Source organism: Globicephala melas, chromosome 10, assembly GCF_963455315.2.
Source record: "Globicephala melas chromosome 10, mGloMel1.2, whole genome shotgun sequence".
NCBI lineage: Eukaryota > Metazoa > Chordata > Mammalia > Artiodactyla > Delphinidae > Globicephala > Globicephala melas.
Window position 1 is genome coordinate 3,364,010 of NC_083323.1, and position 24,043 is coordinate 3,388,052.

Below are 24,043 nucleotides of genomic sequence, written 5' to 3' on the forward strand. Positions count from 1 at the left end.
CCAGGCTGTGCACCGCCCCCCATCCCATGGTCTCTGGAGAGAGGCCTGCAGAGGCCCACAAGGGCACAAGGAGGGCCCTGGACAGCCTCCCCGTCGGGCCCCAGGACAGAGTGAGCCTCCCTCCCACCAGGCCCCTGGGGGATGTTGGCTGGGGCCCAGGCTGCCCCGGGGTGGGACCCTCCACCATTCTGGGACCCCAGATGTCTCCTGAGCTGCCACCAGCTGTATCCTTCTGAGCCCACATCCTTGGCTGGGAAGAACCCTGCCTTTGCTTTCAGGGGGTTCAGGAGCCAAGATGGGGTTCTGGACGCTCAGGCCCTGGGGGTCAGCTCGGTGAACTCTCCCCTGGTCACCAGGTGCACCTTTGCCCCAGGCACCCCACGTGCCAGTGTCCGGCCCCCTGGGGGGCCTCCCCCACTGGCTTTGGCAGCCAAGATTTTGGGGTCCACCTGTGTGTTCATTTGATGCCTCCTGGGTCCTTAGCTGCGGCCCACTGGGCACTACAAAGACCTGGGGGACAGAGGGGGCTTTCTCTTCCACGGCTCCAGCTCTGCTGAGGCTTACGGAGTCGCTGAAAGGTGTTAGGGGCGCTGCTTCCTTAGGGGACTGTCCCCAGGAAGAGATTTCTGCTGAGTCTGTCTGGTTTCCGTGGTGTGTTTGGGATTTGTAGTGGTTTCCTGTGGCTGCCGGAATAGAAGACTGTAGGCTGGGTGGCTTAACACAAGCAGAAATTCATCCTCTCACGGTTCCAGAGGTCAGAATTCTGAAATCAAGGTGTGGGCGGGGCCCCGCTCCCCCCGAAGGCTCTGGGGACACCAGGGGCGGGTCCCTTTGTCTCTTCCAGCCGTGGTGCCCTCGGGCTCCCTGGGCTTGTGTCTCCGTCCTCACATGGTCTGTAAACTGCAGCTGCCCCTCTTTCGTAAGGATTCGCGTGATTGCAGAGGGCCCACCCGGCTAATAAGGAGGGTCTCAGTCCAAGATCCTTAATTTAATCACATCTTTTGCCACGTGACATGATTGTCACTCTTTTGCCACATGGGGTGATAGTCACAGGTTCCGGGAATTAGGATGTGGACGTATCTTTTTTTTTTTTTTTGTGGTACCCGGGCCTCTCACTGTTGTGGCCTCTCCCGTTGCAGAGCACAGGCTCCGGACGCGCAGGCTCAGCGGCCATGTCTCACGGGCCCAGCCGCTCCGCGGCATGTGGGATCTTCCCGGACCGGGGCACGAACCCGTGTCCCCTGCATCAGCAGGCGGACTCTCAACCACTGCGCCACCAGGGAAGCCCTGGACATATCTTTTAGGAGCCACCGTTTAGCTGACTTCAGGGTTGGTTATTTTCTGTTCCCCCCACCCCTCAATGGACGTGAGGAGAGGGGTTAGGGAGAGCACCCCCTTTCTGAAAGGAGGGGGTCCCCAAGTATGGCTGCGGGCTGGGCTGGGCTGGGTCGGGCCAGGCCGGGCCGGGCCGTGTACCTGCACCAGGAGTTTGGAAAGCACTGTGATTTTTCAGGTTCGCCGGGTTTCAACCTCTCAGGTGTGTAGGTAACTCTTGACTTACAGCCAGGAGCCGTGGAGAAGCTGGAATCATTATTTTTGGCATTGGAATGCATTTTTAATTTATATTTTAAAAAGATGGGTGTGTCGGGGTTCTGGGAATTTGCTTCAAAGACAGTAGTGAAGTCACCCCGAAGCCCCAGCCTGGGGCAGGCCTGCCATGGTCTGGGCTTCCGGCCTCCCCTCCCCGTGGTGTGGGCAGGTGTCTGGCCTCTGAGGGGCCCATCCTGGCAGCCTCGCCCCGTAGGGGAGGGGGCTCCAGGGCCGGGCCAGGAGGTGAGGCAGTTCAACAACCTTGAAACTCAGAGGCGGAGGGCGAGAGGCTTGAAGGGAGCTGGGGGCGGGGAGAGGGCCAGTGCGGGGCTTGGGGTGGACAGATGGAGCCTCCAGGCTCAAGAAGCCAGTTCAGAGCAGGGGGTCGTGTGACAGCCCCACGTGACAGGTGCTCAGCTCAAGGGCTTCACAGAATTAGCCGATCTCACCTTGACTCCGGCCTCCTAGGGGCTAGGCTAGCCCCGGGGCCAGAGACAGAAATCCTGCCTTCAGGGAGGGTTTCCAGCCTGGGAAACGGAGTCAGTGGTTGGAAGCCTGCTCTGGACACCTCTGCGGGGTGGGGGGGTTAGGTGGGAGGGTGTGCCTAGGCCGTGGGTGGGTGGATGGAAGGGTGGATGGACCGATTGTTTTCAGTGTTTAAACTTTCCAGAGACCTTGTCCTTGTCTCCGTGCTCCTGAAGCTTCCAGCACAAGCTGTGCGGGTGCATCACTGCCTTCGGAGAGTCTAGTTTTTCTAGTTCAAAGCCCTGAGCTATCGCTTAGGACCAGAAGGCAACTGTCTCTTTATTTATCGAAAAACTGAAGCCATAAAAACCTCTACGCTCCCTTCCCTTCCTGGGGCCCAGCCCTGGCCCCCCTCCAGGGCCGAGGGCTTCGGCCTGGCTGCGCTCCCCTCCGCGGGCCCCCACCCCGGCATCTTCTGAAGCGCCTCTTGGCGGGAACCATGTTCACACCGTCATCTCCTGCTTCCCGCCCTGCCCCTCCTCCCCCAGACCTGCTGTGACTGTCCCACACACGTGCGCACACACCCCACGCCACATATACACGCCACACACAGACGCATCACACACCACACACACACATGCCACATGTACACGCCACACAGACATACATCACATAACACACACATGCACACACACACGCACACACTCCTGTGCCTTTTACCTTCCCCCTGCCAGCCCTGCTCCCCACAGGTCTCTCTACAGTGAGGGGTGTTTGGCTGTCCCCCGCTCCTTCGCAGACCTGACCAGGTGCGCACCCGTCGCTCAGCATCTGGCCCAGCCCCCGATATCCCTGTGCTTCTGCTGGGGCCCTTTCTGGGGCCGAGCCGTCTCCACCGCCATGGACGCTCCTGCACAGCCCAGCTCAGAGGCTCCCCCACTCAGGCACTATGGTTTTCCTCCGTTTCCCTTACATTTAAGGAATATCTTTTTCGGTTACAAACAAAAAATGGTATTCTTATACCCTGTGCCGGGTGTCAGTTTCCGGTCTGTAAGATGGAGGCGTGTGAGAGTTCCCACACCAGGGGCTGCAAGGCCTCCTCCGCCCCCGTAACCCTGCAGACGAGCCCTCGTTTAAGCTCTGTGAAGCTGGTGCTTCTCTAGGGCACTTAACGCTCCCCACCCGAGGGTCTGTGGCTTTGGCGCTACGGGCTGGGGTTCCCGGGTGGCCAGTGTTGCCCTCCCACCCCCAGCCCCAAGCCTGGGTGGGACAGGCATCCAGTGACCGGGACGTGGCGGCTAGAGGGGCCTCAGCTCCTGGGAGCTCCTGTTCTGCAGCTACGAATGCCTTCTTATGCGGCAGGGGTCCTTTCCCAGCTTTCCGTGCGGGGTTCTGCATTTGCAGCCGTGACCAGGAGGCCAGGCCTCAGGTCCTCCTCGGCAGGGGGTTGCGGTGCTACATGAATTATTGAGCAAGGCTCTTAGCTTGCTCGGGTGAACCTCATCCTCGGTGGGCGGGCGAGGCTGGCAGTCATAATGGGTTGGGGGTGCACAAGAGGAGGATGGGGGAACTCTCCCCAGGTTTTGAATGGCTCAGAGCGAGCATCTGACTCTAAGCAGGATACTGGGATGCTTGGAAGAAATTTTGGAAGCCCAAATTTACTTTGAGGATTCTTAGAAGAGGAAAGGTGAAGTTAAATCTTGTTAAGTAAGCATATCTGAGAACATTTATTGCATTAAAATAGTGTTTCATGTAAGAGCTGTATATTAAAAAAAAGATATAGGGCTCACTAAATTTGGTCCTAATTATTTGCCTAAAGTAAGATGATTTTAAGAATTAAAAACCATCCTATCACATCTCCTCACAACTCTGAGTTCTGATGCCAGGTTGGCTGTGATGTCCCATGGAAACGGGACAGTTCTGCAAATCAGGGCTTTCCCCCGAGGGCTGGCCGTCGGGGTCTGCCAGCACAGCCCCGAGGAGAAGATACAGTTAAAGAAACACGTAAGTGGATTACTGTGCAGTTTAGCTGGAGTGGCTGCCATGGAAAGCACCCTGCTAAGGCGCGCACGGGGGCCTGGGATTGGCCTGAACGAAGGTCCTGGAACCCAGAGACGAGACCCTTTCCGGGGGACCCAGTTCATCTGAAACCTGCATACTCAAGAGTCCTCACTGCCTTTTATTAAAAAAAAGCGTGTTTATCTGTAGAATTAATTCTTCATTCATTAGATCATCCAATTCCCAACGCTGTTTGAATCAAACCTGTGAACCATGCAGGTTTTATAATTCTGTACAGGATTCATCACTGGCTTGGAAGGGGGGAAATCCTGGCACTTTAAGACTCCATCTCACAAGCATTCGTCGAGTACCTGCTACGTGCCGGGCGTTTGTCAGGCACCCTCTGTGTGCTGGATATTCTTAGACTTGACCCCCAGACAGACCCTGCCCCTGCCCCTACCCCAGAGCCTGGGGAGACAGAGGCTGGGGAACAGTTGCACAGCAGGTGTCACCCTGGAGCTGGGGTGGGCGCTCTCTGGAGAGGGGAGATTCTGGGCCATCAGGGTCTGTCCTGGGCGCCCTGGCCCTGGTCAGGTGGGCGGGCGAAGCCTCCCTAGGGGATGCAGGGTGCCTGAGATGAAGCTGCATCCGGGCACAGGGCAGCCACCTGCAGAGCCCAGCAGAGAGGATGCCAGGCACAGAGAAGGGGGTCACCAGGGGGTGATCCTTGCCAGTGGTGAATATGCATGAGTGTTCACCTAGGGGGCCGTCTCCATTAGCCTATTGAATCCCCCAACCTCCCTTCAAAGAGGGAGACCGTGTGGCCGGCGTGAGAGGTGGTGCGCGTGGCGCAGACGGGGCTGGCGCGTGGCCGAGGGCCGGGCTGCAGGGTGGGAGGGTCTTTACGGAGCAGCGGGATTGTTGCAAGCCTCTGTGGAGAACAGGCAGATGTGTGAGGTGATGAGCAGCTGGCGTGGGTCCAGGGGCCCGAGAGATGGTCACTGTCCGTGGTTGTGCAGATCGGGGTTGGTGTCGACTGGGGTGCAGGTGGCAGTGGAGGCGAGTGACACGGACCCTGGGGGATGGCACTGGTGGGGACAAGGGAGGAGGGGAGGGGATGGCTCCGGGGCTCCTGGGCCCCTCTCTGGGCAGCTGCAGGACCCTCTCCAGGTGGAGGACCCGGAGAACAAGCTTGGCGAGGGAAGACAGGTTTGAAGCCTGGGTTTGCGGAGGAGAGAACAAGGGCAGAAAGGGTTGGATGGCTGCGTGTGGGCCCCAGAGGAGGGGCCTGAGGCACGGCTGCGGAGGTGGGGAGCTGGCCCTGGCCCACCTCCCCTTACTGGCCTGGTGGGAGAGGCCGGGAGGAGCGTTCCCAGAGGGCAGAGAAACCAGAGCCCGGTGAGTGTCTTGGAAGCTGGGGAATGCAGCCCCACAGGGTTAGCTGCTGCTTCCCCTCGGGACTCCGTGTTTGCAGAGGCCAGCGTTTGCTATGATTGTAGCTCTAGGACAGGCGTGGAGGGCCGCTGGAGTGCTTGAGTAGTATGACCCCCAGATTCGTGTCCAGAACCTCAGAATGTGACCTCCTTGGGACATAGGGTCTTTCCAGATGTAATTAGTAAGGCTCTCGATGGATAGTAAAATCATCCTGGATTTAGGGTCCACCCTGAATCCAGTGACGGGCGTCCTTATAAGAGAAAGGAGGGGGGGAGATTCGAGACCCAGGGAAGACGGCCATGTGATGACAGAGGCAGAGATGGACGATGAAGCCACAGCCCAGGGAACACGGGGAGCCCCCATCAGCTGGGGAGGCAGGAAGGGTCCTGCCCTGGAGCCTGCGGAGGGAGTACGGCCCTGCCCACGCCTTCGTTCTGGACTTTCGGTCCCCAGAGCTATGAGAGAACACAGTTCTGTTCTTGGAAAGGCACCAGATTTGTTGTACTTGTTACAGCAGCCCCAGGAAATGAATACTACAACGACCTGTTGGAAATGAAACGATATCTTTTGTGCTTAAAGCAAACAACTTCACGGAGACGTAGCTTTATTTGCAGCTGATTTGAAATTGCACGATTGGTTAAGTAGAGGAACAGAATAATCCCACACGTCATCACGCCCTTTCCACGGGACAGCGGATGCTTTAAGGCAGCCGCCTGAGTTGCAGCGTGGCTGTGGGTAGCACGGGTCCTGCTCTGTCGTCCTCCTGTTCACAGGGGTGGCCTGAGGAGCGAGGCTTCCCTGCAGCCGCTGAAAACCACACATGAGCAGAAATACTGTCAGCAAAGTCAAATTCAGGTCTTCGGGAATTGAATGAAGGGTGCTGTGTGTGTGTGTGTGTGTGTGTGTGTGTGTGTGCGCGCGCGCGCGCGCGCGCACATGCTCAGGGCCTGCCTTATCTGGGCCTCGGTAGCAGGTGGCCCTCGAGAGGGCATCGTAGGAGTCCTCAGATGCTTCGGTAGAGGTGGAGGAGTTGAGACTTCCAGTCAACACGAGGGCAGAGCTTGGGAGCTGCTGTGGCCGCACTGGGGGCGTGGGCTGTGCTTTCATCCTGGTGGTGACATTGACCACCTGGGCCGAGCCCGGATGGGCAGGATCCTGGAACACCACAGGCAGAGCACCGTGGGAAGGGGCCGTGCCAGGCCCCCATTTGTTTGCCGTCACGGTTTGCGGAGCACGGCCCGCCCCATCCTCTCTCGGCGGCTTTATTATTTCAGAATGCCCTTGACCTGCCAAGTTGGGACTTGGAAGGCAAACACTCCCAGACGTCACATGTATTTTAAAAGTAGAGATTAAAGAATTTGCAGTGTATGAAGAACAAATACACTTTCAGCTAAGCATTTAAAATTAATGACTAGAATTTAAGGAGGCTGCAGGCTGCCCACCTGGAGAAGATGCCAGGAGCGGGGATTAGCGTGAGAGTGTGTGTGAGAGGGTGTGAAGGTGGGTGTGTGTGTCTGTGCAGGTATGTACGTGTGTGGCTGAGGGTGTGTGTGAGGGTGTGAATGCATTTATGGGTGTGAATGCGTGTGAAGACGAGAGTGTGTGTGAGGGTGTATGTGCGAAGATGTGTCAGCAGCGTGTGACTGGGTGTGAGGGCACAGGGGTGTGTACACGAGTGTGTGTGAGGTTATGCGTGCACATGCGTGGGCACATGCACTGGGCCGAGCCCAGTGTTGTGGGGCCGGCAGGGCACCCTGCTAACCCGGGAGCGGGCAGGGGGGCAGTGGGGGGGAGATCAGACGGTTTCCATTGCTGGTGGAGCTGAGAGGAGGGTGTGCAGCCGGGTGGGCCGCCGTCCTTTTCCTTCTGAGCAGCATGTGAATCTTCTGCTCACAAGGTTCCTTGGGGGCAGCCCCTGCTAGGGGAGAACAGGTGGCTGGGCTTTCTGGCCTCTCCCTCCCTGCCCTGCCTGGTGGGGAGGAGGGGGATGAAAAAGAACCCACCTGACACTGTCTGGCCCTGGGGTGGGCTTTGCCCTGGGTCCCCGGCCTGGTGGCCCCTGCACGGTTCTGTAGTTCAGTATAGGTCAGTGGTTGTGACACTCCTCCCTGTTTCTGAGGGACTCAGACCGGGTTACCTTTGCTTAGCAAGTTGTGCATTCTTGGGTGTTGCAACCTGGAAAGGAAGACACTTGGGAGAAGTAGAGGAAGTTCAGATTTGCTTCTGATGCTTGTTATGCTAATTACAGATCAGTTTCACCTGTTCCTCAAAAGGAAGCTCATTCTGAAGCCTCCCTTGGAAGGTTGAAGGGATTTTCTTACACCAATTATCGAGCTCTCTAAAATCTGCACACTGGGAAACGGACCCTGCGGCTGGAGATCTGCCTTCTCGGGAGCCACAACGTGGGCAGGGGCAGGGGCAGGGGTGGGGGGCGCCCAGGGCTGCGCGGAGGAGAGGTTGTTGGGCTGCAATGCAGTGGCAGCAAAAGCCTCTGTGGACCCCACGTCTCAGCTCTGGAGGTGCAGCGCCGAGGTGGCTGCACTCGCCCGGGGGCTGTGGGCCCCTCCATCTCCGCGCTCGCCCGTCGCTGGCTGTGAGCTGTCCCGGCAAGGGCTGTGCAACTTTGGGTGAGGGATTTCAGGAGGAGGATCTGAGGGCAGAGTCTCAGCTGTGAGCCCCCGTCACCCAGCACTCCAGAACCTTGGTCCTGGAGGGACATGTGGGGTACACCACAGTACCCACTCTTCCACAGCATCTAAGTCTTCTTTAAAATGATGATAAATTTTAGTATCACTATCCAGTTTGTTCACATTCCCAATTGTCTCATACATGCCTGCTCTGGTCTGAATTGTGTCCCCCCCAAATTCCTAGGTTGCAGCCCTAACTCCACAATGGGACTGTATCTGGAGGTGGGCCCTACAGGAAGTAATTCAGGTAAATGATCAGGGTGGGCCCTGATCCGATGGGATTAGTGTCCACATAAGCAGAGGCAACAGAAATCTCTGCCTCTTTCTGTACACACACACACAGAGGAAGGGCCGTGTGAGGACAGAGGGAGTGGGCAGCTGGGAAGAGAGGCCTCACCAGACCCCAGCCGTGCTGGTACCCTGATCTCGCTGGTACTTCTAGCCTCCAGAACTGCGAGAAATACACTTGTTGTTTAAGCCCCCAGCCCATGGTATCTTGTTACGGCAGCCCGAGCAGACTGAGACAGTAGGTAATGTATTCACATGGTTCAATATTGAAAAGGCACAGAGGGCATCCAGGGAAGCCCATGTCTGGGGATCCCAGTGACTTTGGGTTCCAGGATGATACTGCCGTTCGCATGCACGCTTCTCCGTGCACCGAGGATCCTGGTGCCGGATGTCTCTGGAGCTCCGAGTTTCGTATCTCTTCATACCAGCCTTTTAATAACCCGAGAGCACTGGCGTCACAAAGGAAACATGGATAAATATGACCGTATGCAGATATAACATTTTTATGTGACTACAAATACATAAGTACGTTGAAAGTTAAACTTAAGCCTAGAGGGAGTTACCACAGAAACGGCAGAGAATAGTTCATTTCTGAAATTCATGAGGACCTCACGTAACACCATAAAAACAAAACCAACCATCGTTGAAATATGAACACAGGAATAATCAGGCAGTTCAGAGAAAGGAAATGGACGTTGCCAGTAAAATTCGGGCAGATGTTGAACCTCATCAAAAATTATTGCAAATAAAACACCTGGAAGATTCATTTGTCAGAAATGCAAAATAGTTCACAGGTTGAACATACCTTGCGTTGGCGAGGATATGTGAATTCGTGCATCCTTTTGGGGAGGACGGTTTGGAAATATTGGGTGAGTCAGAAAGAAGTGCGGCTGTCAACTGTGTACCTTTGATTCATCACGTTTAGGAATTTTCTCGAGAGAGAGATTCTTAAAACACGCCAAGGATGTATATCAAAAAGTTACCTGCGATAAAAGCGAGCTGTAAACAGCCCCGTGTCCATCAGTAGTAGAACAAGAAACATTAGTGGTTTAAATTCTGATGGGGTCCTCTATCGTAGGGATCCCCAACCCCCAGGAACCGGGCCGCACAGCGGGAGGTGAGCGGCGGGGGAGCGAGCGGAGCTTCATCTGCCGCCCCCCGTCGCCCCCCATCGCTCGCATTACCGCCTGAGCCATCCCCCACTCCCCCCCCCACCCCTGCCCCTCCACCGCTCACCGTCCGTGGAAAAATTACCTTCCATGAAACCAGTCCCTGGTGCCAAAAAGGTTGGGGACCGCTGCTCTAACTGAATACTGTGCAGCCATTAGGAAGAAACAGGAGGAACTCCCAAGTGCCAACAGGGAGGGTCTCCAAGGTACCGCACTGAGCAAACATGCCGGATGGCCGGGGCATCCAGCTCTCCTGATGTTTTCCTGTGGGGACCCGCTAGAAACTGCTGAAGGCTTCCCATGCCGCGCTATTTGCACAGTGATTTCTTTTCTTTTTTTTAGTATGCAGTGTAGTACTTTTATTTTAAAATGCGTTCATTTAGAAGTCAAAGCTGGTGACACACATTGGTGGGAGCTGGGGAATTTCCGGTTGTCGGGCTGCGGGTCTGTGGGTGGCTGGCAATGTCTACCCTGTGACAGAGGCAGGTCCGGGCTGTGTCCCAGGGAGCGAGGATCACCCAGTCAGACCCCTGCTGGCTGCCGCGGTGGGCACTGTGGGTCTGACGGGCCTTGGGGGGTCAGCTTGGGCTGCCTGATCAGTTTCTATGTGGAAGCTTCCAGAACCTTCCTGTCGTGAGGGATTAGGCCACAGAGAAGACGTTGGAGCACAGTTGGAGGCCGGTGGGAGGAACAGACATGATTAAAGACGAACTGGAATCCAGCGTTGCCCGGCCGGGCAGTGGGGGAGGGAGGAGGCCACACAGGAGGCCCTGGGCCACAGTGACCCTGGCCTGCTCCTGAGTCTCCCACGAGGCCCGGAGGTGGCCAGCCGTCGTGTGGGCAAGCGTGCGGGGAGGGCACGAGGCCTTCTCGTCATCCTCACTCTTTCTAGGTGATTCTCTCATAAGGGAGCCAGGCTCAGCCAGCGGGGCGTTCAGAAAGGGGTTGGATGCCCAGAAGTGTTCACAGCTGCACGTTCCCCTGGTCCCCCCACTCCCCCGAGTGCGGGGACCCCAGCAGTCCCGGGACAGGGACAGGGTTGGAGTGGCTTGGCCACCTGGTGCATTCGGCCGAAGAGCCCCCTGGGGTGCTTATTGGGAACCCGCTGCCCCACCACCCTTAGACGGCCCACCGGGTGCTGGGTGCTCTCAGGCCAGTGGGAACAGCATACGTCTGATTGCAGCCCGACTCCAGGGTGGTTCCCAGAGGCCTCAGGTGCCCCCAGGTTTGGGTTTAGCAGCTGGTTCTGCAGCGGCGTTTGCAGCCTGGGTGGGAGCAGTGCCCCCCTCCCCTCAGCAGGCCACCGTGTGACCTCCTCCCGCCCTCGTCCCCCAGGTGAGCACTGCGAGGTGAACGCACGCTCCGGCCGCTGCACCAACGGCGTGTGCAAGAACGGCGGCACCTGCGTGAACCTGCTCATCGGCGGCTTCCACTGCGTGTGCCCCCCCGGCGCGTTCGAGAGGCCCTACTGCGAAGTGGCCACCAGGAGCTTCCCGCCGCAGTCCTTCGTCACCTTCCGCGGCCTGAGGCAGCGCTTCCACTTCACCGTGGCCCTCGCGTGAGTCCCCGCGCGTGCCCGCGACGCCTCCTGTGGTTGGAGGTCGCGAGGTGGCCTTGTGTCTCCGCACATCCCTCCGTCCTGTAACAACAACCCCCGTCCACCGGGGCCTCTGAGAGTCGAGTCACCTTGGCCAGTGCTGGCTGTAGGACTGGCCACTTAATTTGTAGGACCCCATGCAATTTGAGGATGGGGTTCAAAAATTAAGAATTTCCAGCTGGTGACAGCAGGTGTGGCGCCCTGTTTGCCCGCCCAGCTCACATGCCCATGAAGCCGACCCCCGGCTGCCCCGGTCCTACTCACCTGCCACCACGTGGGCACCCCTGCCACCCAGGTGGCCAGAAGGTGGAGGGAAAGGGCCCAGCAGGCTTGGGAATGAGACTCAGCATAGGCTCCTGCTGTGCCGCCGGCTTGCTGGGAGACCGCGGGCGGGCGGGCGGCCTCACCCCTCTCCGCGCTGGTTCTTTAACTGTAACAGGAGGAAGCAGGCTGACTGTGTGCTGTGGCCATTCTTTAACTTTTGCATCTTTTTCTCCAAGAGAATTTAGATTTAATTTAACTTTTAAAAATCTATCGCTTCCATTGTAAAGACTTCTATCAAGTTCACCTTAGTAGTACAGGGTGTATTTTGTATTTGGTCAGCGTTTAGGGGACCCGTTAGGGGAATGCGGCATTCTGTGTCCCCCAGAACAAGATGCTCCCTCTGAGCTGCCCTTTGGAGAACAGGGCATCTCAGGGAGAGATGGGGCAGACTCCTCTCCCGGGGCTGCCCACCCTGAGCAGGTGAGGGGTGCGGTGTAGCCAACGGGCGCCGCGTGGTGCTGATGTGAAACCCCCCCGGGCAGTCCTCCTCCGTCTCGCCTCCCCTCCCATCTCGGTCAGGTCCTGTGAGTCCCTTGACCTCGTGTCTCCCCCGCCCGCCACTGTCCTCCCAGTTCCCAGCACTCTGGCCTGGGCCACCGCCCTCTCCCCCGTGCAACAGCAGTGGTAGCATCTGCTCTCAGCCTGGGTCAGGTGGATCTCTGTCCGCCAGGCCTGCCGGGCCTGCCTGCCACCTGGGGCAAAACCCAAACTTCTGAATAGGGCACAGGGTGGCCCCCTGTGTGCTGACCCCTGGTGACCCCCGATTCTGGCACCTCGCATCCTGTGACGTGGCCACCCTCACCTCGTGATTCTCTGGACCTGCCCAGCCTTGCAGAGGCATTTCCTCGGCCCCCCCTGCCGGCCCGTCCGACGGCTGCCGCTTCCTTCAGGAAGCCCCCCTGACCCAGGCGGGGCCATACCTGCATTCCAGCTCCGGCTGGACGTCTGGTCACTGCCTGCTTGTCTGCTACCTTCAGCCTTTGATGTTCCTGCTTGCAGGATCAGCCCGCTGTCCACCCTGACTGCCCCTAGAGAAAGGTCCAGATGAGGGCATTTGGGTACCGTGGGGGCTTGAGTCGTGGGCGGGTTTTCTACGTTGCAGCTCAGATCTTTTTGCTCTAAACCCATCCTTCATGCTAGATCATTGGTTGGGGGTGTGAACTCATGCCAGATTTCCTGATCCTGATTTTTTTCCTGGTTGTCAGGTGATTTGATTGGGCTAAAGTCTCCAAAGCAGATGCACGTCCTTTTGAAACCTTTAAACGGCCACACGAGCTCCCTGTGGTGCTTCCGGGCTTCTGCTCCAGGACTGCCGTGTCCGTGCTCATCACTGTGCTGAGGTCCAGCTCACTCTCTGTGCCTGTCCACCCACTGGGCTTTTTTTTTTTTTTTTTTTTTTTTTTTTTGCAGTACGCGGGCCTCTCCCGTTGCGGAGCACAGGCTCCGGATGCGCAGGCTCAGCGGCCATGGCTCACGGGCCCAGCCGCTCCGCGGCATGTGGGATCTTCCCGGACCGGGGCACGAACCCGCGTCCCCTGCACCGGCAGGCGGACTCTCAACCACTGCGCCACCAGGGAAGCCCTCCTTGGGCTTTTTGTCCTGTGTCGTGACACGCAGGCGCCCAGGCGAGCAGCTGGCTGGTATTTCCATTCTCACAAAGCATGAGCGCCCACTGCTCCCCTCTGTGGCCCCAAGACGTTGGCCGGGGGGCTCCCACTCTCCCAGAGGAGGGGCTCTTTGGCCCGGTGGGGGGTGGGAGGGGGTTGAGTTGCAGAGGGAGAACATTCCAGGCATTCTGAGTGGCCTGGAGTGTCTGCTGGGAGCTCTGCAGAGGCAGGCAGACCCCTGCACCCACTTTGCCCTGCTTCAGCCCCTTGGTACATTCTTGGGCCCGGACATCTGTGTGGGGTGCAGATGGCGTCCTCTTGGAGGACGTCTGTGTCGGGAGACGGGTCCCTGCTGAGATACCCTCTGAGCTCGGCCCGACTCACCACAGACGTCAGCGTGGGTCGCTCAGCGGCCACACTCGGGCTTCGTGCTGGCACTGCTCCCACACCTCACCTGTCAGGCCCACTTCCTCCTCACGAGAACCCTGAGAGCTGCTATCACTGTTCTCCCCATCTCGCAGGTGAGGAAACTGAGGCGGAAAGGTTGAAAACCTTGCCCAAGGTCATAGGCTGTCCGGTGGGACCCCCAGGCCCTGCCTGTAACCTGTGCTCTTAACCTCCCTCCCTCTGGCCCCCGCCCGCGTGAAGGATCCGGGCCCAGGGCCTGCTTGTCCTGATTTGCAGGTGTTTCCCACGTTCTGCCCTCTTCCCGAATTTCCCTTGGAGACCAGCTTTAATAAAATAGCAAGAGCAGCTGTCATCCGTGGAGCCCGTGTGCACGCCGGGGCGCCCTGCTTGTGGCTCTGTTTCTGATCCTTAGAGCACCACCCCCTTTCCCGGGAGCTTGGAAGAGGGAGGGGTGGGAGATACAGCTCTGGTTGGCCCCCTGGGCCCGGCTGCAAGGCTGCAGTGCTGTTTGATTCTAAGGGCAGTTTTAAGGTTTGGGCCGCTGTTTTAGGGTGACTGCCCACGTTTTGGTGCGCGGTGCAGGGCTCCACCCCGCCCTGTTGTGAGGACTCACGTGAGTGGGCATTTGCTGTTGCCCTCCCGTTTCTCTAGCTGGGCCTCTGCGCCAGGCCCTGGTCCGGGCCCTGCCTGCTCGCAACACCACGTCCCCGCCCTCTGCCCCTAAACCCTGTGCTCAGGAGGCCATCACGTGGGCACAGCCTCCAAAAGGAGGGCCCCTCGTTGGGACCCCTGGCCACTCTGTGCCCCACATGTCTGGATGCTGAGAACAGCAGGCTTCTGTGGGTGCCCGCCCCCCCACATCAGAGGTGCCCTGTGTCTTCCGGCAAACAGGCCGATGGTATGTCGTTTTGGTGTCTACGGGGCCGTGGCCACCCACCACTGGACGTGGCCGGCAGCCCTCTGTCATAGGCAGTGCAGCGAGTAAGCTGCAGGAGGCTGACCTGAAAGGTGACCAGGGTCCTGGGGGTGGGGCCCATGGACACGGCGGCCGGCAGACGTGCTGGAAACCAGAAAAGGAGGTCTGGCAGCTTCAGACTCAGAGAAACTAAAGAACAGTCGTGTTTAATTAAGTGCCCACGTGATGTAGCGCATGTTCCCTTGCTCGTCTAATCCAGTATTGTAGATGCCCACACGTGACAACAGTTATGGACGGGTTCCGACACGCCTGATGACGGCTAAAAGGGCGGGGCCAAGGCCACATCAGGGAGTTTAGCTTCAAACGCAAAATCATAGAAAGCCCCCCCAGAACCTGGGCAGGGGAACGGTTCCGTGTCGGGACTGCGGTTGCTCTGGGCAGGGCCTGGAAGGAGTTGGGCCTCCTGCCTCCTGCCGGGCGTACTGTGAGAGAGGTGGGCTGGGGCACCGGCCCAGGGCTTTTTTTTTTGTTTTTTTTGCGGTAGGCGGGCCTCCCACCGCCGCGGCCCCTCCCGCTGCGGAGGACAGGCTCCGGACGCGCAGGCGCAGCGGCCATGGCTCACGGGCCCAGCCGCTCCGCGGCACGTGGGATCCTCCCGGACCGGGGCCATGAACCTGCGCCTCCCGCATCGGCAGGCGGACTCCCAACCACTGCGCCACCAGGGACGTCCATGGCCCAGGGCTTTTGTTTCAGGTGGTTTCTTTCGAAGCTGCTTTTCCTCTTTCTGGTTTCTGTTTGCCAAGGGCCTGGGCTCCCGGGGGCTTCAGCTCCCTGGTCCCAGCTTCCTTGTTGCCACCCTTTGTTCTCTCTCTTCCCCTGGCCCCTCACCAGGCCTCGGCTTCTGCTTCTGGCCTTTCCCCTTTTTACTTGTGCTGTTCAGACCCTCCCTGTGGCCCTGGGTCCCATCGTTAGATCGTCCATTGCCAGCAGTGCGTGGTGCCTGCCCAGAGGACCGTTTCAGCACTGACCACCCCCCTCGGTCCAAAGAGAAACCCACAACAGTGAGACCCCCCCAACGGGAAGCGAGCCTGGGGTCGAGTGGATCCCAGTCTTAATTCAGCTCTTCTTCTACCTGCTCACTCCACACCCGGAGCCTCCACTCTGCTGTGCAGGTGTTTTTTCTTTAGAGTTTGTCATCAGTGCTTGCTGACTTCTAAACCGAGGGGATGCAAGGTCTGGGCGGGAAATGTCAATTTTATGTGACTCAAGGGAGAGGCTAGGGTCACATGCCTGAGGCTGGTTCTGACAGACTCCTGCCGCATGAAAATGGATAAACCAACCTGGAATCAAAGGAAAGAATTTCCCCCCACTTAATCTCCGATGAGAGAGACATCCGGCTAGCTCAGGAAACAGTCCCGAGTTCACTCCGGAGGTTTGTGGGTTCTCTGTAACCGGGGCGTCGAGGAAGCCTTGTGGTGACTTGGTGTGTCGGGGACCCTCGGGTCTGATGGAAGAGGCTTCCTCAGGGGGTGGGAGAAGGATTTCTGAGGCTGTTTGTCTCTTGTCAGAGTAAGTGGTTTTTTACTCCGAGTGCTTCAAGTCTCACACGTCTTGCGTTTCCACGCGTCTGTCGGTTCACGTGGGCTGCCAGCTGTCCGTGGATTCAGGACATCGGTATCAAGCGCTTTGTGGACCAAGTCCTGTTTTGGTGTCGGGGATGCAGCAGTGAACGGGAGTCATCATCTGTCCCTTTAAAGGATCACGTGTTCTCATAAACAAACAAATAATTAGGATAATTTCAGAAGTAAGATGAGTGGTGTGATAGCCTTTAGGGTGAGGGGCGCAACTTAGATAAAGTGAGTTGGGGAAAGCACAGTCGGAGTGACATCTGGGAGATGTGCAGAGCCAGGGAAGATCATTCCCCACACGGGGGAACAGCAGGTGCAAAGGCCCGGGGGCAGGGAAGAATGTAGGGTTTGGGAGCAAAAGGACGCAGCGTGGCTGGAGTGTGGTGGTGGAGACGAGGGGCATAGGCCCTGAGGCGGTGATCGACACCCACATCTCTGTGCCCTGTGGCGTGTAGCGGGATGTATGCACTGCATGTGTTTTACTGTCCAGATATTTCCAGTTGGTATAGTGGCTGTGTCATCCTTCTAGAGCACTGTGCGAGTGGAATCTTTTCACCTGTACAGGTTGTGGTAACCAAAGTGCCCCCTGGAATCTGCTTTGCTCCTTCCAGAAGAGAACATTGCTAATCAGGTTTTATGGGCTGTCCACTCCTGCTGTGAAAAAAAGAGTACTGGGGACCAGAGTCTTTGCCAAGCATACTCATCCTCTTGCCCACTCTGGCCAGGCTTGTTGCCCTGGGCAGCCTCTTGTTCCCCCACCTCCAGGCCACCTGCAGACCTTCCACCCCGGGCTCATTCATTGTGTGACGTGCTTCCCCTTGGCCCCCCAGGTTTGCCACCCAGGAGAGGAACGCCCTGCTGCTGTATAATGGCCGCTTCAACGAGAAGCACGACTTCATCGCCCTGGAGATCGTGGACGAGCAGGTGCAGCTCACCTTCTCGGCAGGTAAAGCCTTCTGCACAGGAGGGAGCTACCCTCGGAGCATGTCCTGGGCACTTGGTTGTTTAAAACCACCCCATCGGGACTTCCCTGGTGGTCCAGTGGTTAGGACTCCACGCTTCCATTGCAGGGGGCGTGGGTTTGATCCGTGGTTGGGGGAACTAAGGTCACACATGCCTCACGGCACGGTCAGAAAAGCAAAGAAACACCCCATCCTGTGCAGCGCCGTCAAGCGTGCTGACCCACCGATTCCCTGGTTCTCCATCTGGGAATCCGTCCTGTGGGAGAAATCCAGAACGCACAAAGATGTTCATTGCAGCGTTGTTTATAAGACACAGCTCAAATTTCCACAAACTAGGGGATCATTGAAGTGTGCTTCTGCCTCTGTAGGTTGAAAATATTGACAAAGCTGTTAAAAATGTTTTCCTGGTGGTTGGAAAGAACGTTCATCCAGACTGTTGGAAGGACTTTTAGCCTTAGTGGTCTGTTCACCTCTGTTCTCTCTGGACCTCCCCCCGCCCCGCAGGTGAGACCACGACGATGGTGGCGCCACAGGTTCCTGGGGGCGTGAGTGACGGCCGTTGGCACTCGGTGCAGGTGCAGTATTACAACAAGGTAGGACCGGCCCCGCCCCACCCGACCCTCAGCCCGGGCGGCCGGTGGCGGGGGGGCGGGGGGGGGGGCCCTGGCAGCTTTTTGGTCTTTAGACATTTATACTCTGAAATTTCAATAAATATGCTGGTTGAAAAAGTTATTTAGGAAATGAGCATTTGTTGAGGGTCTGTGTAAAGATACCCAAGCCCTGCGCTGGGGCGGATACTCCCCCAGGGAGCGCTGGGCGGGGAGACTCAGGGACCCCAGAGTCCTACACGGGGGAAAGGACGCAGAAAGGGCTTATTCATTGCAGCTGCCTCGGCCGAGTCATTACTGGTGGCTAAAATTCCAGGCCATTCAAACACTGTTCCAAAGCCCAAGTAGTCCCCTCTTACCTGGATGAAACCTGAGAGTCAGAAGGCTCCCCTAGGAAATGCTGTGAAGGTCTGGGCGTTTTGGGGGGGTTTCCTTTCATTTTGCTGTTTATTGGCTTGTGAGGAAACTCCTTGGCAGTTTTTGCATCAGAAAGCCCCGCTTTCCATCGCTGTGGTGCTTTCCGACGCTGTGGTTTTTGCAAATCGCTGTTCTTCCTGGGAAACTCCAGGGTCCCTCCTGCTCTGAGCCCCGACCCAGGCCTCCACAGGCTTGCGGCCTGGGCTTGGCTGGCAGACAAGGGGTCCTCCCTCTGTAAGAGATACACCCACGGAGGAAGGGTGCTTTCTGTCTTTCATGTCTACTGCATTTCAGCTTTTGGACACAGTAGTGATGGGCGACCTCTCCCACTACTTGGGCCTGAGGTCTGTGTCATACAGACCCCTCCCTGTCGCTGTCCTTCCCCTAGTCTGTACTCGGCCATCGGAGCCCTCTGCCTCCTTTTTACATATGGCTCACCGAACACGTCTCATTTCTCCATCACCCGGAATACTTAGGCCCCCAGCCGTGATCACCCGCACGGTGACCGTGGTTTTCGTGCCCGGTCTGTGGGCGGGAGATGCCCCTGTCGCCCAGCCCAGGACAGAGGCCGGGTAGCTTTTGACTCGGGTGTGGAACTCTGCATGGTATTTGTGATGAGGGCAGGGAGAGGTTCTGGTGGGGTCAGGGTGCAGATCTGAAGCAACGTGGGGGCTGGTGCCGCTCTCAGGATTCTGAGGACCAAGCAGAGCGCGTTCGCAGGTGCCTGGGACGGGGTCTGGGCTACCGCAGCCTCCAGGACAGCCTGCCGCCCTCGTTCCTGTGAGCCCCCCGGGGCCGTGGTCTCGGCTCTGCCCGGGTTGCTTGATGCAGGGCCGCGTGAGCCAGTTAAGGAGGTGGGGTTGGGGGCGGGGGACGGACCAGAGGAAGACAACGCGCCTCCAAAGACACACTTGCCATTTCCTGGCTGCTCCGTCTCAAGCGCTGGAGTCTTCTGCTGCAGCTGTGCCCTTATGGCTGTCTGGGACAATTAAGGGCCAGTGTGAGGTGCACCCACCTGCTGCCCGCCTGGAGCAGCCTTGCGTGGCTGCTGTGCGAGACAGTGGGCGCCGTGGGACCCTCAGAGCCTCCCCTCCTGCTGACCTCCGGGGGGCTCGAGGATGGGATGGACGCACAGCTTGGGTTTTTCTTTCACGATGTCTTAACCCACACGACGTCCTTTCCCCAGTTGCTACCCGTGGGCCTCTCTCACCCGGGAGGACAGAGGGGCCCCCCGGACTCCCCCAAGTGAATTCTTCTGCCCCTACAACCTGCTCGAGGTCAGATGGTTTCGGCCCCTTCTCTCTGCCCTGGAGACCGTCTTCCCCACAGCCATTCTCTCACGATGAGGCAGCTCTCAACTGCGCAAAGGTACGAAGACTGTGCCCCGGCATCCTGGAGGGTCACGAGCCCCGAGGCCAGGACCACGCCCTGTGAGCCTCTGTGTCCCCATAGCACGGGGCACAGTCCCGCTGAGCGCAGGAACGGTTGTATCTGATGTCGGGGCCTGGATCTGCTCCAGCCAGCAGGACAGCGGTCGGACCCCCGATTCCTCTGTTCACATGGTCGGGATGGCTGTCCCGTGTCCGGGCAGGACCAACAAGCAGATGTGTCGACAGCAGAGCTCCTGCGAGGCTGGCCCCTCCTGGGCCAAGGCTGGGGACAAGGGGTCAGTGGTTTTCTGGCTCACACACACTTGGGCTTTTGTCGGGACGTTGCACACCCCCTCGAGTAGAAAGAAGGAAAAGTAAGAGTTGCAGTGGGTGCTCTGGCCTGCCCGCTGCTCCGGGGCAGGTGGCTGCCACGTGGCAAGGATGTCATGCCCCACAGTCTGGGCTTCGCACACCTCTGAGCTCTCAGCCTCTGGCCTCCTCCCCTTGCCAGCAGGGCCAGGACATCAGGGATGGGCAGTTGGCTGTGTACTCGGCAGGGTGCAGGCCAGTCGGGATGGGCCGAGGGGACCCTCTGGGGCCCATGCTCCACGTTAGGGAAGCAAAGGACGCAGTCGTGGTGCATTTTCCTTTCTGCTTGTATGGGAAACGCATCTCCCAGGGCCAGCTGAAGACTTTGGGCTTCGGGGCTGTGTCAGCCTCGGTTGCCCACCAGAGCACCTGCACGTGGCGTGTTCCAGAGTCACCTGCCGATGGCTGAAGCAGCAGCCTGTCACAGCTGAGCAGAGACGGAACCTCTGGCTCGGCCAGCCCTGCCCAGGTCCGGAGGCATCCGTCATTCTTTACCATCGTCAGGCATGCAGGAAGCATCATGAGCTCGCAGAGACCCTCCAGGGAGCACCGAGGAGGCACCTCACTCCTAAAGGGCCCCCGGGATGCCCCTGGGAGAAGGAAGGAGGAGCCCACGTGAGAGAACACGCCCTGGCGGTGGATCACTGCCCCCCGCCGCTTCCGTTCCCAGGGCCAGCCTTTCAGCAGCACCTGAAGCAGACCCTGAGCGCGGAGGAAAGCGAGCAGTTTGCAGGTAGACCTTGAGGCCCCCCTGCTGTGGTTTCCGTCATCACACAACGGGAAGTACTCAAAGTGCTCTGCATCAGGGACATCTGTCTCCTGGGAGCTTTGTGTCTCAGGGCCCGAGGCACTCCCGTGTCCAGGGGCCCCGGGCCTCGGCAGGGAGCAGGTTTGGAGGGGGGCGTGGGGGCAGTGCGAAGGGCCCACGTCAGGCGGGGGCGTGGCCAGACGGATGGCAAGGAGGGCAGCAGTGGAAGTGGTCTGGGAGGGGCGAGTCGCTCTGCTCTGCGGGCATCTGTTGTGTCATCCACGTCGTGTCTGGTCCTTAGAGTGGGTCCTGTGTGGGAAGCCTCTGGGGCCCCTTGCACCCTCCCCAAGTCTGCTGGGGCCCAGGAGCCTGTCTGGGCTATTTTACCAGTCACCCCCAACACACACCCAGGAAATAGGTGGAAACCTCACCAGGATGGTCCCAGGAGGGCGTATCACCAAAGGGCCGCAGGGTGTGGGGCACCCACGTTGGGCAGTGCAGGACCCAGGGCTGTGACAGCCCTGAGGCCGAGAGGAACCAGGGGAGAGGGCAGAATGGAACCCAGCTAGGAGGGGTCATGGAGAGAAGCGACCTCCTGACGGCGCTCCCTCCCATTTCCTTAGGCTCCCCGTGGGCCAAGGCAGCCAGAAATCAGAGAACAGGGCCGCTTGACGTGGTTCCTATGCGTTGGTGCCCCCAGGCAGGGAGCCAGGCAGAGCCAGTTTACGTTTTTTTTCCTGCTTGGTGGCATTTGAAGCGGGAAGGTCTGGTGGCATAATTCACCTTCGGTGGAGCCCGGGTGCCCGCTGGGGCTGGGCGTTTTCCTGGGAAGGTATTTTAAAGGCGGACAACGCTTTGCAGAAACATGTCGAACTCCGTCAAGCGCAGATGGGACCCAGAGCCCCGCCGCCCACACCCGCCCCTGGAGGTTTGGGGAGGATTTGTAGTCATCACTTCGTCGCAGATGTGCTTTTTTACCCGAGACTATTGTGCACGATAGGTAAACACTTCCCCTGCCAACTCGCAAAAGAGTGAATGCGCCCGATGGAAGAGTTTGTGCAGGTTGTTCTGAGACGATAGTTTTGTGTAGATAGTTCTAAAATGATTTCTTTGCAATTGGAACTCGGGTTTGGTGGTAGTCAGGGCTCTTCGGGGTGTCTGCCCTTTCCCCTTGCCCTTCGGTGTCAAAATGTTTGTGTAGAGACCCTGGGGGCCGTGGGGAGGGGGAAGCACCCTTCTGTGGAAGCATCTGTAATGTGGCATCTCCGCTCTTCCTGGGGAGGACGCCTGAGAGGACAGTCACTCACTCACTGAGTGCCTATTGTGTGCCCGGCGAGGCCCTTGCACTGGGCGTCTGGAGGGATTACCTGGAGGCCCTCACCTTGTCTGGCAGCCCAGCTGGGCCTCGGGGATGTTGACACATCATCCAGGAGGAGTTTGATAGGATCCTGGGCGGGGCCTCGGCAGTCGGCCCGTTCTGGTTCGAGTGATTCTGAGATGACAAGCGTTGTCTTTGGTCCAGCGCTGAAAGCATTTTCGTGAAGTGAGAGCCCCAGCTGAGCTGCTTCTCTCAAGTGTCAGCATCCTCTGAGATCACTGAGAAGAGCATCCTAGTGCTTGAGATTCCCATGACCTTGGGGAAGGGGCCATTGGCACAGGGTTCATTAGGGACTACTCTGCCCCGGCTGCACTTCAGACCTGGCTTGTTCAAGTCATTCATTCTTGGGTCTATGTCACCCATTATATTCCAGGGGTTCCAGGGGAATGGGCTATGCATGGGGTGGTGCAGAGGGGTGTGATCCACCACACCCTGGGGTCAGGGGCGTCTCCCTCTGCTTCCACAAATGTTCCAGAAAACTCAAGGGCTTCCCCTCAGAATCTTGTTTCAGGCTGGTCTTGATGAAAGTTCTCCTGGGGTCCTGCAGAACTGCTGTGGTTTATGTGGTCCTCTGGGTGTGGCTGCCTGGCCTCCCTCGTCACTCCCTGCAGCCCTTCCTTCATGCCTTTGTTCATTCATTAATACATGGAGCAGTTATTGACTGCCTACCGTGTGCCAGGAACTGTTTAGGGTACGGGGATGTACAGAAGACAAAAGAGATAAAACTCAATTGCTGTCCAGGAACTGATGCTCCAGAGGATATGGAAGGGGTGGCGTAGGGAAGAGGAGAAGGGGAGAGGGAGAGAGAGAGAGAGAAGGAGAGGGAGATAAAGAGAGGGAGGGAGAGGGAGAGAGAGGGATGGAGGGAGAAGGGTCATTTTACCCACAGAACTCTGAATTCTTTTAATAAAGAAAGGTATTTAGTTGCACAATTTGTATGGAAACACAAAATACCCCGAATAGCCAAAGCAATCTTGAGAAAGAAAAACGGAGCTGGAGGAATCAGGCTCCCGGACTTCAGACTATACTACAAAGCTACAGTAATCAAGACAGTATGGTACTGGCACAAAAACAGAAATATAGATCAATGGAACAGGATAGAAAGCCCAGAGATAAACCCACGCACCTATGGTCACCTTATCTTTGATAAAGGAGGCAAGAGTATACAATGGAGAAAAGACAGCCTCTTCAATAAGTGGTGCTGGGAAAACTAGACAGCTACATGTAAAAGAGTGAAATTAGAACACTTCCTAACACCATACACAAAAATAAACTCAACATGGCTTAAAGACCTAAATGTAAGGCCAGACACTATAAAAGTCTTAGAGGAAAACATAGGCAGAATGCTCTATGATGTAAATCACAGCAAGATCCTTTTTGACCCACCTCCTAGAGAAATGGAAATAAAAATAAGCAAATGGGACCTAATGAAACTTAAAAGCTTTTGCACAGCAAAGGAAACCATAAAAAAGATGAAAAGACAGCCCTCAGAATGAGAGAAAATATTTGCAAACAAAGCAACTGACAGAGGATTCATCTCCAAAATATACAAGCAGCTCATGCAGCTCAATATCAAAAAAACAAACAACCCAATCCAAAAATGGGCAGAAGACCTAAATAGACATTTCTCCAAAGAAGATATACAGATTGCCAACAAACACATGAAAAGATGCTCAACATCACTAATCATTAGAGAAAAGCAAATCAAAACTACAATGAAGTATCACCTCACACTGGTCAGAATGGCCATCATCAAAAAATCTACAAGTAACAAATGCTGGAGAGGGTGTGGAGAAAAGGAAACCCTCTTGCACTGTTGGTGGGAATGTAAATTGATACAGCCACTATGGAGAACAGTATGGAGATTCCTTAAAAAACTAAAAATAGAACTACCACATGACCCAGCAAGCCCACTACTGGGCATATACCCTGAGAAAACCATAATTCAAAATGAGTCATGTACCACAATGTTCATTGCAGCACTATTTACAGTAGCCAGGACATGGAAGCAACCTAAGTGTCCATCGACAGATGAATGGATAAAGAAGATGTAGCACATATGTACAATGGAATATTACTCAGC

General features: G+C 57.2%; 1 protein-coding gene across 2 annotated transcripts in view; it reads left to right on the forward strand.

Moving 5' to 3' along the window:
• CELSR1 (cadherin EGF LAG seven-pass G-type receptor 1) overlaps positions 1 to 24,043 on the forward strand; it is a 147,245-nt gene that overhangs the window by 62,567 nt on the left and 60,635 nt on the right. Inside the window, exons 3-5 of one of the 2 annotated variants that reach the window (XM_060306423.1) lie at positions 10,964 to 11,186; positions 16,939 to 17,054; positions 17,575 to 17,645. In XM_060306423.1, coding sequence (XP_060162406.1) covers positions 10,964 to 11,186; positions 16,939 to 17,054; positions 17,575 to 17,645 — 410 coding nt within the window. Of the gene's footprint in view, positions 1 to 10,963; positions 11,187 to 16,938; positions 17,055 to 17,574; positions 17,664 to 24,043 lie in introns of both variants that reach the window. The other variant, XM_070046478.1, reaches the window with a different exon arrangement.